This window comes from Tachyglossus aculeatus, chromosome 11 (assembly GCF_015852505.1).
Source record: "Tachyglossus aculeatus isolate mTacAcu1 chromosome 11, mTacAcu1.pri, whole genome shotgun sequence".
Classification (NCBI taxonomy): domain Eukaryota; kingdom Metazoa; phylum Chordata; class Mammalia; order Monotremata; family Tachyglossidae; genus Tachyglossus; species Tachyglossus aculeatus.
In genome coordinates, this window is record NC_052076.1 from 17,027,445 (window position 1) to 17,044,294 (window position 16,850).

Here is a 16,850-nt window from a genome sequence, read left to right on the forward strand (position 1 = left end):
AACTTGGGAATCACCTCCTCCTCTGAAACAACACCATACCCTGAACCAATCGACACCATGGTCAACTCCTGCTGTGGATCCGTCTGCTCTGACCTGAGCTGTGGAAGAGGCTGCTGCAGCCCTTGCTGCCCTCCAACATGCTGCCAGTCCACTTGCTGCAGAACCACCTGCTGCCGCCCAACGTGCTGTGTGACCAGCTGCTGCCGCCCCACCTGCTGCCAGCCCACTTGCTGCCACCCAGTCTGCTGCGTGTCCAGCTGCTGCAGGCCCTGCTGCCCCCAACCTTGCTGTGTGTCTACTTGCTGCAGGCCCTGCTGTCCCCGCCCATGCTGTGTGTCCAGCTGCTGCAGGCCCTGCTGCCCCCAGCCATGCTGTGTGTCTAGCTGCTGCCAGCCTTGCTGCCGACCAACATGCTGCCAAACCACTTGCTGCCGAACGACTTGCTGTCGCCCGACCTGCTGTGTGCCCAGCTGCTGCCAGCCTTGCTGCCGCCCAGCTTGCTGCCAAACCACTTGCTGCAGAACCACCTGTTGCCGCCCTACTTGCTGTACATCATCTTGCTGCTGAACAGCTTCTCTTCCTGCCAACCGCTTGTAACCAATGACCATCCCTGCAGGTGCCTAGCTTTCCTGGCCCTTCTGCAGTGACCATGAGAAGGACTGTGCTTGCTGCCCACAGTGAGCTGAGCTGCCTGACACGAACAACCGGCCCCACACAGTCCTCATCACCATGGTAAGAGGCTGGCCTTCAACTCATCCATCTCCCTCCTCGGCCAACATGGACGTCGGCTTCCAAACATGCTGAAGCCTTCGATCACAAGGCCAAAGGACATCTAAGTCATCTCATTCCCTCTCCCGGCACAAGGATAATGTTTCAATCTGAAGGTGGAGAAGGGACAGTTCCATGGGGATCCTTCATGCTTGGGAAGTCCTTTCTCCGGCTCACCTGCATGCTGAAACCTTCAAGTATGAATCATTCTCTTCCCATCCTTATCTTCACCTCTATCTTGGCCCCACATTCCTCTAATAAAATTTCCCTCTCCAGCACAGAATAATTCTTATATCTTGCATCTTTATATTTTGTTTGTACTTGATTCCTGGCTAATCCTCTGGTAAACCATGCATGGAAGGGTGATTCCAAAGTCACCTGGTCCCTTAATTCATGAATCTTGACCAGCCTGGTCAGGTGGGCAGAGCAGCTAATCCAGCCTATGCCACAAGACCCTAAATCGCTCAGTCTTGTTATTCTCTTCTAATTGCAAAACTCGTGAACCTGGTATCAGTCACATGACTTGAAACAAAACCAATCGCTGGGAGTATTAGAGAAAATAAGTAGGGGGTTGGCTAGGGGAAGGGAATTTATGAGCCACAGGGAAGGTAGCTCTAAATTTCAGGGTCCAGGAGGCTCAGACTACAGAATAAGATTCCCTCAACTGAGTTGGCTAGATTTTCTCCAGCAAGAGCTGTGATCAGCAGGGAGAAATGGAACTAGGACATGGGATAATTAAGAAAATCCTCCTGCTCCACTGTAGAGGACATTGACGGTCACCAGTTTGTAGGTACTGTTTGTCAGAAAATCCTCTTTTGTTTTCAAATTTGAAAGCAAAGGGACTCTTGCAGATACTATGTACATATTTTACATATTTTACTGCAAGCAAACCACCTAATAAGGTGCCCTCTGATAGCATAAGACAAGACAAGTAGTAGTATTAGTAATAGTAGTGGTAGTATTAGTAACAGTATTTATCAACTGCTTCCTCTGTGCATGGCTTACTGTGAGTAATAATAATAATAATAATGGTATTTGTTAAGCGCCTACTATATGCCAGGCACTGTACTAAGCTCTGAGGTGGATACAAGCTAATTGGGTTGGATACAGTTCCTGTCCCACTAGGGGCTTACAGCCTCAATCCCATTTTCTAGATGAGGTAACTGAAGCCCAGAGAAGTGAAGTGATTTGCCCGAGGTCACACAGGAGACAAGTGGCAGGGCCAGGATTAGAACCCGTGACCTTCTGGCTCCGAGGCCCATGCTCTATCCACCATGTCACGATGAATACTAAGCACTGGAACAATACAACAGATGGGAGACAGACATCAAGAGTGGTGAAGCAAAGAAACACTAAAACAGCATAAGACACTAGGACAAACCAACAACATAAAAACAAAAATGGTGGCTAGAGGAGGGGAATTTCAGAGTTTTGTGGCTCAGAGTGTATCTATAGTAACAGCAACTGCTAAAAAAGTCACCAGTCTTCCCAAGGTTATATGAACCCTCAAGCTGTGAGGGCTGTTCTCGTTTCCGCCAAGATGGTGTAAGGCCGGATGGGATGTAGATTCCTCACTACCTTGGAGGAGAGCTGGCATCAGTTCCTGAGGAGGTTATCAAATAGAAGTTCAGGAGAAAGGGTCTTCAGCAGCTAGAGTGAAGGCAGTAGTTACCACAGTTGCTTTGTTTGGTGCTAGTGGAGGGCCCCTGAAAGTATTTCTGAAATTAATTATACCCCAGATAAGATCTGTAAATACTAAAATTTGAGGGAGCAGATTGTGTGAGAGTCAGGGCCCTCAGGGACATGCTATTGTAAGGCAGAGTGGAGAGGCAGAATTTTCTCAGGGCCCCCAGAATCCAGCCTTCTAGAAATAGGACTGGTTAGCTACCAGTATTGCTGCCCCCAAATTTACTGTCTGTATAACTGTTTCCAATCTTACTGTTGCTCAGTTTGCTAGTAAACCTCGACCAGTTGAGCTACTTGTGGCTGCCCAACATGTTTCGTGCCCACTTGCTTCCAGCCTTGCTGCCACCCATCATCTTGCTGCTGATCATCCTGCCTGGCAACCAGCAATTTCTAATCCATGACCCCCTTGGGGATTTCTGGTGTTGCAAGAAGAAGTCCAGGAGCTCCCTGCTGCTGCTGTACATGCAGCCAGAGGAATCTGCAGTAGCAGAACCAGAGTTAATCTCTGGTCCCCTCATTCATCACTTCCCAAACGAAGTCCTCAGCCACCTCTTCACCTCACCCAGCACAAAGGAGATCTTTATTTGCTCCTTTCACTTCTTGTTAAGGAATCTCTTCACAGGGAAGCAGTATGGACTATTGGAAAGAGAACAGGGCTGGGAGTCAGAGGACCTGGATTCTAATCCCAGCTCTAAGCCCTGGTCCAGTGGACAGGGAACTAGTCTAGGAATCAGGAACCTGAATTCCAAGCATGGATGATCCTGGAGCTTGCTAACATGAGTGAAGACTCCATGTGCAGTTTGCATTCTGAGAAGCAGCACGGTGTACTGGATAGAGCATGGGCCTGAAAATCAGAAGGTCATGAGTTATAATCCCAGCTCCATCATTTGTCTTCTGTGGGCAAGTCACTTAACTTCTCTGGGCTTCATCTGTAAAAAAGGGGGATTAAAAGAGTGAGCCCAGTGTGGGACAAGGACTATGTCCAATCTGATTAACTTGTATCTACCCCTATTCTTAGAACATTGTTTGTCAGATAGTAAGTGCTTAAGAAGTACCCTAATTATTATAATTATTATTGCTACAGCCCTGTTTGCATCCTTTCTTGCACACTCCTAACCCAGCTGGAAAATAATTGGCAGGGTTAAAACATGAGAGACCCTGCATTAGTGACTAGCATAATAATCCATTCTTCTGCCCAGATTCTCAGTCCTAAGTTACTGCCCCGTGGTTCATCATCATTCCTGCCTCATCATAACCCTGCCTCATGGCCCAAGACCACGTCATAGATCTGGACTTTCCACGGTATCTTATGAAGTGCTTTCTTCCCAAAAGCGACCATCGCCAGGAGCACTTCATGTGAGGCAGAACTGTTAGGGAACAAATGGTTAATGCTGAGATACTCCTGATGGGGAGGTTTGTGTTCCCAAGGTAAGCAGCTCCCCAAAATGATGGCAGTAAGCAAATTGTGCGCAAAACTAAGAATGCAATTAGACAAGGCAGGGAACAAACCAATTTGAGTCATTTGGAATATAACCCGAAATCCTGCTGAGACCTAGGTGAATCTGACTACCAAAAAGGTGACCAGGGGCCTCACCACAGTGCCAGAACATTGGCAGGAGTAAAGATGCCAATTTTACATAAGAGGAGCTCATTTGCATGGTCACGTCTAGTGTATGTAACATATGACCACATGCTAAGTCTTCATAATAGACTGTTTGGGCAAGAAAGGAACTGACCAACATTTCTCTAGTCTCTGGGCAGTGCCACACAAACTTGGGGAATTAAGACTGTATGCCAGGGTACAGGATAGGGATGTACCAGGGTAGTAAGGCAATAAACTGATTTCTTCCCACAATGGATCACAGAAGCAGGGTGGTCTAGTGGATAGAACAGAATCCTAGGAGTCAGAAGGAACTGGATTCTAATACCAGCTCTGCCACTTTTCTGCAATGTGACCTTAGTCACTTAACTTCACTGTGCTTCAGTTACCTCATCTGTAAAATGCAAATTGACTAGCAGTAGTAATAGTAGTTCTTAGTAGTAAGCATTCGAGTAGCATTGTTATTATTATCAATGGGTAATTGGGGACAGGTTGGGTGGGTCATGAACTAAATTTATCTGCTCCATTCTGGGATTAAAACCATCTCAGACATTGCCTGTGAACAGGGAACTGGGAGATCTAGAGCTCCTGGGAATTTTTGCTAACAAGGTTGTGTCCAAATTAATGGCCTTTTTGCTCCAAAAGTATCATCAGGATGAACCAATCTCCAGTAAATTCAGGTCTGTAGGGCAAAAGCTGATGGAATATACACCAGCTATTGAGTTCACTGTTGGAATCCTAATGATGTGCTGGCTCTCACTCAGCCTCTTTCCTCTCATGGTTCTCTAGTGATGTCTAACTGACCACCCGGCAAGGTCACCTTCCTGCTTTCCCTCAACCATTATTTCTTCCTCTGGGAAGGTGTGTGATTTTGGACACTACCCTGTGATGGGGACTTTCACCCCATGTGACCTAGGCCCAAGTTTGACTAATAGCATGTTCCACGCAAGGAAAAGAGAATGAACTGTCAGGTCCCTCGATCACCTGACCAAGCCAAAGTTGATGGATGCAGGAAAATGACAAAGTGAGGAAATATTCCTCAGGAAAGGGGGATGCTAGAATTGTGCCTTCAGAAGCAAGGGGGCAGTTAGATAAATATAGTATCTACAGATTTTATATCTATATCTATAAATCATATGCCCCTCTCTGGGTCGTAACTGGAGAGTTCCAATGCTCCACCAGTCTTGGCTACGGGAGGGAGAGTCAAGCCCATTCCATTTCTAGCTTGGGCAGTGACTAGCCAGTGGAAGACAATCTTCTACAAGTCAAAACTCCCCTGTGCTGGACAGCAGCAGCGCGGGAGAGAGTTGAGGGCTGAGCTTCAAGTTTACTGCGTGGAAGGAGGCAATGTAAACTGCTTCTGTATTTTTACCATGAAAACTCTATGGATACACTACCAGAATGATTGCAGGTAGAGAGTGGGGCGTTCTGGGAGAGATGTGTCAGTGGTGTAACTATGAGTTGGAAATGACTCGACAGCATAAGATAAAAAAAATCATAGATTATAAATTATTTATTTATATTAGAGTCTGTCTCCCCTTCTAGTCTGTAAGTTCATTGTGGGCAGAGAAGGTGTCTACCAACTGTTGAATTGTACTCTCCCAAGAGTTTAGTACAGTGCCCTGCACACAGTGATGATGATGATGCCACTGAGAACAACAGAGAAGAAAATTATCCTTCCCCGGGGCCTGAGCTCACTTCCTTGGCAAAAGATTAATTGCTAATCTACTCATTGCTTTTCAATTGGCCCAAACAATGGCAAGGAATGAATCCAGCATGTTGGATCATCAGTCTCTCCTTCCTTACTTGCCACTCCGTAAGTGGCACAGGGCACTAGGAGGCATTCAAACTTGGGAATCTCTTCCTCCTCCTCCTCTAAGACAACATCAGACCCCGAACCAACCAACACCATGGTCAACTCTTGCTGTGGATCCGACTGCTCCGACCTGAGCTGCGGAATAGGCTGCTGCGAAGAGCCATGCTGTGAGCCCAGTTGCTACAACAGCCCTTGCTGCCCGCTGACGTGCTGCCAGAGCACTTGCTGCTGAACCACCTGCTGCCGCCCAATGTGCTGCATGACCAGCTGTTGTCGCCCGACCTGCGGCAGGCCAACTTGCTGCCAGTCACTCTGCTGCCAGCACACTTGCTGCCGCCCAGTCTGCTGCATATCAAGCTGCTGTAGGCCTTGCTGTCCCCGACCTCGCTGTGTGTCTACCTGCTGCAGGCCCTGCTGCCCCCGACCATGCTGTGTGTCCAGCTGCTGCAGGCCCTGCTGCCGCCCAACCTGCTGTGTGACTAGCTGCTGCCAGCCCTGCTGCCGCCCAACATGCTGCCAAACCACTTGTTGTCAGACTACCTGCTGCTGCCCAACCTGCTGCATGCCCACTTGCTGCCAACCTTGCTGCCGCCCAACTTTTTGCTAAACCACTTTCTGCAGAACCACCTGCTCCTGCCCTTCTTGCAGTGCATCACTTTGTTGCTAAACCACCTCTCTTCCCTCCAGCTGCTTACCACTCATGACCATCCACAAAGAAGCCCCGAGCCTCTGGGTAATTTGAAGCTGCCTGAAAATAGCTGGAAACTGAAAACTGAGTGCCACAATCCTCACCACCATGGAACAAGGCCAATCAACAGCCACCCTCCTCAGCCAACATGAACACCAGTTTCCAACCAATGCTGAAGCCACCAGCCAAAAACCCAAAGGACATTTCAACCTCTCCAACCTCTCTGGTGGCACAGTGAAAGTATGTAAATCTGAAGATGGACAAAGGAGTGTTCCAAGGAGATCCATCCAATCTGTGAAATCCCTTTCTCACCCCCCAGTCCGGGTTCCAGAGTACTGGATTCTCCCAGCCTGAAATGCTGTCTTCCCATCCTGCTCTTCAACATTCTTATGGCCCCACTCCTCTCTAATAATTTTTTCCTTCCCAGCACAGACATATCCTGGCATCATGCATCTTTATTTCTCACATGTTTGTCCTTGATTTCTGGCCAAATCTCATGGTAAACCAGGTGCTAGAAGCCACAGTCCAAATCACCTGATCTCTAAGATCATTAACCTTGGATATTTATGGATGGGGGAGAGCACCTGGAGGCTCAAATTTATTCACTCAGTCACTCATTCTTGTTACACCCTTCAAGTGGCAAAATTCATGAACCAGGCATCAGTCACTTTTTTATGACATTTTGTTAAGCACTTACTGTATGCCAGTCACTGTACTAACTGCTGGAGTAGATACAAGGTAACGGGGTTGGACACTGTCCCTGTCCCATGTGGGGTTCACAGTCTTTAACCCCATTTTACAGATGAAGTTAAGTGATTTGCTCAAGGCCACATCCAGAAGACAAGTGGCAGAGCTAGGATTAGAAGCCAGGCACCCTGACTCCCAAGCCATGGCTAGTTCCCTTAAGCCATGATGCTTTTCTATGTCATGGTAATACTCAAAATAAACCTAATAAGTGGTAGAACTGGGGAAAAGGACAAAAGGAGTGGTTATTGAGAGACTATTCCATCAGCCACAAATAAGATAATTCTACATTTGGGGGTCCAAAATGCCCAGACCAGAGAATGAACAGCTGGAACAGCTTTCCCTCTTAGAGAGTCACGGGACCTGTGAATCTATTGCCATAACTTCTTGGGAAAGTCACACTGCTCTTATCTATGTGCCTTCCTCAGGATACTGAAGTTGACTTCTGGTCTAGAAATGGTTGCAGGAGAGTGGGAGGCTTAGGTGCTGGCTAGCTCAAAGTGATATTTTGGCCCTCAAGAGGGTTCCTACTTCAGTCATCATATTTCAGGATCATAATCACCATCTTCAGCAGCAGCGGCACCACACCCAGGGGACAGAGAAAAACAGCTGTAGCCTGATGCTGCCTCCACAAAGTCTGCTGCTGTAACAGTCTCTGTAGTTACAGCAGAGACTGTGGACTTTGAACCGTAAGGAGCCTGAAATTCTGCTCCACTAACCACATACCCTACTTATTTTGGTTTTGTCTTTATGTTGCCTTAGTGGCTTTTTTTTTAATGGCATTTATTAAGCGCTTACTATGTGCAAAGCACTGTTCTAAGCTCTTTCCTTATGGCCTGTTTCCAGGCCTCTTTCCCCTTTTTATTTCCAGATTGTGAGCCCCCTGTGTATTCTTTTCCAGTACTTAGTATAGTGCTCTGCACACAGAAAGCACTTAATAAATATAATTATACTAATATTACTACTCATTGTACCTCATTCTCTTTTTCTCACTTTGACCTCTTGCTTATATCAAGTCTCCTGTCTGAAACACCCTCACCCTTGACATTCCTTATCTTCCCCATCTAAAGTTCTAAAATTAGATCTCCATTAAGATTATTCTCCTGCCTCTACTACTGCCACTTTAGCACTTCTTTGTCACCTAAATAATAACATACTTTGCACTTAGGTAGACTACTCACTAGCAATTCTGTTCATATCTTCAAAATATACTTTGTTTCCCCCATCTGTAATTTATTTTAGCGCCTAGACTGCAACTTTTTAGAGGGCAGGGAATGTGTCTACTAACTATATTGTACTCAGTCCATTTAGTGCTCAACAAATACCATTGATTGGAGGGTGCCTTTCAGAACTTGATTTTTTCATGGGACTTGCCAGTAGTTGGGGACAAACATTCAAGAAATAAAGATGTATGATGCCAGGAATTTTCTGTTCTGAGAAGGGAAATTCTATTAAAAAAGGATTAAGACCAGGATGGGAAGAGAGCATTTCGTACTGGAAGGATTTGGTTCCACAGATACTGGACTAGGGACTGGAGAAGGGGTTTCTGAAGCCAGATGGAGTACCACAGACAATCCATTGTCCCTCTTTAGACTAACATGTTGTAACCAAGCCAGGTAAGAGGATGAGGAGACTATGTCTTTTAGTATTTTGGCCAGAAGATTTGTGCTGTTTGGAAACCAGTGTCCATACTGGCTGAGGACAGTAGACATTGACTTTCAAAGGTGAAGAGGACTGTGGGTCCAGATTGGTGTCAGGCAGTGTGGCTCATTGTGGGCAGGCAGCACAATCCTTGTCCCGGGTGGCTTCGGGAGGCCCAGTGAATTTGGGCAACTGTATAGATGGTCATTTGTTACAAGCTGGTGGGAGGGGAGGTAGTTCAGAAACAAGATTAGGACCACAGGTAGTGTGGCAACAGATGGTTCTGCAGCAAGTGGGATTTGGCAGCAAACTGGGTGGCAATGAAGCTGTCAGAAGCTGGGCACTCAGCAGGTCGGGTGGCAGCAAGTTGTCTGACAGAAAATGGTTTGGCAGCACATTGGTCAGCAGCAAGGCAGACAGCAGCTAGACATAATAGCAGGTAATAGTAATAATTAATAATAATTGTGGTCACTGACTCTATGCCAAGCACTGTTCAAAGTGCTGAGGTAGAAGCTAGGTAATCAGGTTGGATACAGTTCCTGTCCCACACTGGGCTCACACTCTTAATCCCCATTTTACATATGAGGTGACTGAGGCCCAGAGAAGTTAAATGACTTGCCCAAGGCCACACAGCAGGAAGGTGGAGCACTACATCTAGGCCCATGCTCTGTTCACTATGCCACATTGCTTCTCAGGCAGATGCAACATGGTCAGGGGAAGCAGAGTCTACAGCAGGTAGGCATGCATCAAGGTCAGGGTTTTGTTTTGGATACTTTAGGTTTCAGGTATTGGCAGGACATCCAAGTAGAAATGACCCGAAAGCAGGAGGAAATGTGAGACTGAAGAGAAGGAGAAAGGACAGGGCTGGAGAGGTAGAGTTGAGAATCATTTGCATAGAGGTAGTAGTTGAAGCTGTGGGAGTGAATTAATTTTCCAATAGAGTAGGTGTAGAAAGAGAATAGAAGAGGACCCAAACTGAGCTTTGAGGGATTCCCACAGTTAGAGGGTGGGAAAGAGGGGAGGGGCCTGACACTGGCAAGAAGGAACCAGAGAGAGAGAGAGAGGACCAAGAGAGGATAGTGTCAAAGAAGATATTGTTTTCAGGAGAAAGGGGTGGACAGAGAGGAGAGGACAGAGGACATTGAAGGGGGGGGGGGTCAAAGCCATATTGAAGGAGGTCAAGGAGAGATTTGGAGGAGAGGGGGCAGTGGGGATAGACAACTTGCTCAAAGAGTTTGGAGATGAATAAGTAGAAGGGAGATGGGATGATAACTGGAGGAAGCCATGGGGTAAGGAGAGTGCTTTTTTTTAAGGATACGGGATACATAAGCATGTTTGAAAGCAGTGAGGAAGAAACCATTGGAATGTGAGCAGTTGAAAATGACAGTCAGATTGAGAAGAAGGGAAGGGCATGTGTTTTGATAAAGTGTGAAGGGCTGGGATGGGACACAGTTTCTTGGCAGGGGCCTTGTTGGCAGGAGGTGCTATCACAACCCTCGGATTGACAGGGACTAGATTCGCAGCAATATGACTGGAAGGTTCTAGCTGATTGACCGGAGCTGGGAATGTAGCAGATTGTGCGATAGCAGGTCGGCTTGCAGACAAAACCCGCACAGGAAGTTGATGTAGTACAAAGTTGGTTGGCTGGAGCTGGAGTCACAGGAAATTGTGGTATCCCCCTCAGACCATAGAACAGTGCTTTGCACATAGTAAGTGCTTAACAAACACCATCATCATCATCATCATCATCATTGCTCTGAGGATTCCAGGGGTTAGAAGAGTGGAAGCATCACGTTAACTATCGTATCCATCATATGTTCCTATCTACCTTTACCCACTGACCTTGATATTAGGAAGTAAGTAGAAACTAACTTTAATCAGGTCGATTTTCAGCTCTGATCCCCAAAAACCCATGATCTTTTTGCAGGGGTGATTGTTTTCATCCTCGATAAGCAGAAGGCCTAGTGGAAAGAACCTGGGCCTGGGTGTCAAGAGGCCTGAGTTCAAATCCTAGTTACGCCACTTGCCTGCTGCATGACCTTGGGCCAGTCACTTAACTTCTTTGTACTTCAATATCCTCATCCACAAAATAGGGGTTAAAAACCTTTGCTCCCTCCACTTTAGACTGTGAGCCCCATTTGGGACAGGGACTGTGTCCAATCCAATTAATTTGTATCTACATCAGCCCTTAGTACAGTGCCTGGTGAGCAGTTCTCAAACACTACCATTATTATTATCATTACTGAGAGGGATGATGATCAGCATTTATAGCTGCTGAAATAGACTGGATGCCTCTTTACCCATCATAAATTCTCACATCCTCTGTCACACTAATGATACAGTCAAATTAGGCCTAATGCCTGCTCAAGATCCAAATAAATCCAAAGCTTAACCACTCAAGAGAGGAAATGATTACAGGGTTTAGGGAGAAAGACAGAAAGCACAGAACACTTAGGCAAGAACTCCAGACCAAGAGAAAACCATCTTCTATCTTTCCATCTTCTGTTTCAATTGTGAAGACTCTTTAAGAAATTCAAGCCCTTTCAGGGTACCTTAAAGTGTTAATTCACAATGCTGCATTCTTAGAAATCATTTTGACTAATTTATCTCCCTGGTAATCTATACATTCAATTAATTTTGTTGCTTTTCCCTTTTTACAGGTGAAAACTAGTGATGAAAACGCTGGTCCTAAGCAACTCAAAGTCTATGACATAGCAAGGATTCGGATCCTACATTAATGAGCACATCACATACATGAATCTGTAAGGATCACATTCACAAGGTTGCAGGACTCCAGGTTAATTACCCGTATTACACTCCATCCATTCCCCTCTTTTCCCATGCTGGTTTATTAGTGAAATATCACCAAAGTAATAGTCTTTCCTGATTAAGCCCTCATTTCCTTGACCCCCTACCTCTTCTTCATCTTCTATGAACTTGGATCCGTACCCTCTGGACATTTGGTATTCATCAGTGCTTAGAAAAGTGCTTTGCACCTAGTAAGCGCTTAATAAATGCCATTATTATTATTGTTATTATAACACCCTCAGCCCCACAGCGTTTATGTACATATTTTATTTATATATATTAATATCTGTTTCCCCATCTAGAGCGTAAGCTCATTCTGGGAAGAGAATGTGTCTACCAACCCTGTTGTATTGTACTCTCCCAAGCACTTAGTACAGTACTCTGAGCACGGTATGCACCCAATAAATACCATTCTTTGGGTGATGCTCAATAAATTCCATTGGGTTATGCCTTTATGTCCCTACCTAGTTCACTGAGGCAGAAAAATGTGGATTAGTATTTCTCCTCTCTCTCCCAACCTTTTTCCACAGTGGGTGCAGTCATCCTGGAGGCTGATGGGGCAGAGAAGGCAGTGAGTGGATCTGGGCAGAGCAGCAGTGGAATGGCCACCCCACCTGGTTGCATTCCTTCCTCTGGAGCTGTGGTCCTGGACAGAGGAAGGACCGGGAGAGGACAGAGGCAGGAAACTCAAAGCTAAGTTGGTTCTGTTCCAGTGCCATTATGTTCCCCAGTGGTCCTTTTTCACTGGGCATGTTGGGCTATACATTGCCCCCACCCCCCAGGCGCCCACAACCCCTGGGCACCAATAACTGTAGGGGCCCACCAAGTACCCACAGGGCTGCGATACTTTAATGTCTCAATAAGGACATTCTACAAGCCAGACATATTGAAATGATTGAAGAATATCAAGAAACACAACAGCCATGATTTGGTCAAGTTTATTAGCATTTGCCTGGAGGAGGTACTTTACTCTTGAAGAGCTTAGAACAAATCTTTGAAATCTTGGAAAGCAAGACACCTGGAGTGAAAATTTGAAAGACAGCAGCTCTGCTAAAATGATGCAAGATTAACACATCAGGACACGCAGACATAGTCTGCCCTCGTATGGGAAAAAAACTAATTCTTAGTAGCTGGTCCCATCTCTTGGTCTATGACAGAAAGAGATTTCCTAGTGGAAATTGTTACCAGTAGCTTACGGGTAGTGACAGCACATGCTGAGAGCTAACTGACCTATGCCAAGCAACAGGATAAAGGCCTACACTATGCTTGCACACAAGGCTGACCCAGGTGAGGCGGGAAAGACAATTTTATCAGCAACAAGTTGACCTGCAGGAACTCCTCCTGTATCTAGTGGGGCGGCAGGAAGCAGGTGCACAACTGGCTGATTTATAAAAACATGGAGTAGTTGGTCGGTAATAACTGGAACCACAGTTGTCTGGCTCATAGGAACCGGTAACACAGCAGGTCGGCCGGAAAGAGCTGGAGTTACGCTCGGCAGTTTTCCAGGAAAGGGGCACAGAGCAGATAGGTCGGTAGCAAGTTGGTTGACAGGAAAGGGAAGTCCTACCAGCTGATTTGCGGGATCGGGGTATGGAGCAGGTGGGTTGTACCAAGTAAGCTGGCTGGCAGATGCGGACAGTGGAAGAAAGTGGCTGGCAGTAAAGTGGTTGGCTGGAGATGGGTGCAAAGCATGATGATTCGCAGGAAAGAGGTCCACAGGAAGATGGCTGACCAGAAATGGTTTGGCAAGGATTGAGAATGAACGAGATTGGCTGGTAGCAAGTCGGTCCACACGATCGTGACTCACGGCTTGTTTGTTGACAAGAATCCAGTTGATAACAAGTTGCCTGGCATGGACCAGACATGCAGACAGTTGGTTGACAGGCTGCCTGCTGGCAGGACCCGGAATCAGAGCAGAGAGCTTGGCAGGAACTGGAATCACAGGATGACTGCTGGAAGGGACCGGATTCCCAGACAATTGGTTGGCACGAACTGGGTATAGACACGGTTTCCTGGCAGGGGGCTTGTTGGCAGGAACTATTCTCACAGCCCTTTGATTGACTGAGACTGGAATCACAGCAGGACGGCTGACAAGTGTTGCCTATACAGGCTGACTGATCAGCACTAGGTATGAAGCAGAGAGTACGCAAGCAAATCGGTTGGCAAACAAAACCTTCACAGGAAGCCGGCTGGACACAAGTAGATTGGCAGGAACTGGCTTCAGAGCTTGATTGTTGGCAAGGACCGGATTCACAGCCAGATGGTTGGTACGAACTGGGCATGCACACGGTTTCTTGGCAGGGTCCTTGTTGGCAGGAGGTTGTGACAGTACCCTTGGATTGACAGGGATTAGATTCACAGCAAGATGACTGGAAGGTTCTACCTGACTGACCGGAGCTGGGAATGTAGCAGATTGTGTGATAGCAGATCGGCTTGCAGACGAAACCCGCACAGGAAGTTGATGTAGTACAAGTTGGTTGGCTGGAGCTGGAGTCACAGGAAATTGGCTGGCAGCAGCTCGATGGTCCACAGTCTGACTCTTGGCAGGTAACCAGTTGCCAGGTTTGGCTCTGGCAGGCACTGGGCAAGCAGAGACCACTTCCACAGCTCATCCCGTTACAGCAGATAGAGATGGCAGGAGCAGCTGGGAGGGTTGTACAACTTCCGGAACAGCAGTCGCCAGACATGGTGTCCTGAATTCAGTATGCCGGGTGGTTGCAAGGAGCACGTTCCTGAGTTTGACGGTCTCTTAGACACCTGTGGCTTTTATACTCCTTCTCCTCCTCCATTATACTCCCCTTCCTCAATGTTATGGCCCAGCAGATGGCATCTTTTCCTTATTGTTGTTTAGACCATCTGCATCCAAACATCTAAGCTATCATTAAGCAGCACTCCATTTGCCTATGAAACTATAGTCCCTACTTTAAAACCCAAACCACTGGTTGTTTGTTTCTGCCAATCTCCACCTCATCCTTCATGCTATTGCCCCCAGTGCAAGGAGTCTCTTCCAAGTGAGTTCCCTGCTTGTCCCATCCGTCAGTTAATCAGTGGTATTTACTGAGCATCTACTCTGTGCAGAGCACTGTCCTTGGGAGAATACAACAGAGTCGGTAGACATATCCCCTGCCCACCGGGAACTTACAGTTTACAGTACAATCTCTCATTAAACTAGAGTCCTTCCCCTCTTCCTTCTAAGAGCGTTGCTTTTGGCCACTGATGCAGCTGCGAATATCAGCTCCAGTTCTCGTGCTCAGAGCTTCAATTAAATCAGGGCAGGCCTAATAGAAATTGGACAGTGGACCTCAAAATGACAGTTGCTCTGCCTCTTCTTTCTATTCTATTTGGGGGTTGGGACAGGGGTTCTGAGAATATTGCCGGTGGCCTCTCTGATCTGTTCCTTTATTTGAGCTGCGGAGCACTTCTGGTGGAAATCCAGACAGCAGTGAACTGCACCGTGTTTCACCATCTAAAATCCATTCTCACCTGCTTTAACACGAATATCTCCTCCATCTGGCAACATTATTACTCCATCCTTATTAACATTCATGCTCACTGCCAGTGCTAGCTGTTTCATATATTTAATTCTCTCCTCAAAACCCCTTTCCCCCTGCCCTCCCCTATCTCTTGCCCCTAATGACTTGGACACACACTTTACTGATAAAACTAAAACTGTCAGGTGTGATCTCCCTAAAATCTTCCCTACTCCCCTAAAAGAAAGTCGTCCTTTTTTCTCTCTTTGGCTTTCCCATCTTTCCCAGCAGTATCTCAAAAGGAAATCTCCTGCCTCCTCTGAAAATCTACCCCATCCACCTGCACCTCTTATCCTATTCCTTAGGACCTTAGCAAAACACTTACTTGCTTCCTCCCTTCTTCCTTACTTATATATCATCTTCAACAATTCACTTTTCAAAGTCTTTTTCCCTGCCACTTTCTAATATTCTGATTTATCCCCTATTCTAAAAATCCCTCCCTTGATTCCACAGCTCCCTCAAGTTATCACCCCACCCGCCTTCTCTCAAAACTTCTTTAGTGAGTTATCTACACCCAATGCCTCCACTTCTCTCCTCTAACTCTTTCCTCAACCCCCTTCAATCTGGATTCCATCACCTTCCTTCCACAGAAATTGCCCTCTCTAACGTCACCAATGATCTCCTTCCTGCCAAATACAACAGCCTCTACTCCACCCTAAACTTCCTCAATCACTCGAGTGATTTCAACACTGTGGACCACTTTCTTCTCCTTGAAACATTATCTAACCTTGGTTTTTCTAAATCTATCCTCTCCTGATTCTCCTCCTATCTCTCTGGCCATTTCTTCTCAGTCTCCTTCACAGGTTCCTCATCTGCCTTCCCCAACTAACTGTGAGCGTCTCTCAAAGCTCAGTTCTGGGTCCCCTTCTATTGTCCATCTACATCCACTCATTTGGAGAACTCATTCACTCCCGTGGTTTCAACTACCATCTCTATGGGAATGATTCCCAAATCTACCTTTCCTGACCTCACTTCTCTGCAGTGTCACATTTCCTTCTGCCTTCAGGACACCTCTATTTCAAACAATCAATTGTATTTACTGAGGGCTTACTGCTAACTGTGTATGGAGCATTGTACTAAGGGCTTGACAAAGTACAGTATAACAGAGTTGGTAGAAAGGTTCCCTGTCTACAAGGAGCTAGACACCCCAAATTTAGCATGTCCAAAACATGACTTATCTTCAACCTGTATGCTGTCCTCCCCCGTCTTTTCTATCATTCCAGAAAATAGCACCATCTTCTCTGTCTCACAATCCCATAACCTTGGCAGTGTCCTCGACTCACCTCTCTTATTCAATCCACATGTTCCATCTGTCACCAAATGCTGTTGATTCTATGTTCACAATATCACTAAAACCTGCCCTTTCCTGTCCACCAACCACGATGATCCAAGGACTTACATATAACCCATCTTGTCTACTTCATCAGCCTCCAAGCTGACCTCCCTGACTCCTGTCTCTCCTCACTTGAGTCCTTACTTCACTCTGATGCCCTGATCATTTTTCTAAAAAAATCAACTCGTCCACATCTCCTCACTCCTCAAGAATCTCTAAGGGTTGCACACCCACCT

The 16,850-nt window shown here is 46.5% G+C and overlaps 1 protein-coding gene and 1 pseudogene across 2 annotated transcripts; both read left to right on the top strand.

The window, feature by feature from the left end:
• LOC119934359 (keratin-associated protein 9-1-like) lies at positions 1–567 on the top strand. Of its 2 annotated transcripts, XM_038753829.1 has the most exons (2): positions 58–464; positions 522–567. In XM_038753829.1, the coding sequence occupies exons 1-2, from the start codon at positions 58–60 to the stop codon at positions 565–567; spliced, it is 453 nt and encodes a 150-aa protein (XP_038609757.1). The 2 variants fall into 2 exon arrangements, with proteins under 2 accessions (XP_038609758.1, XP_038609757.1); XM_038753830.1 differs by having other exon boundaries at positions 1–567.
• Positions 568–5,964: 5,397 nt separating this feature from the next.
• LOC119934358 lies at positions 5,965–6,477 on the top strand (annotated as a pseudogene).
• Positions 6,478–16,850: the final 10,373 nt, after the last annotated feature.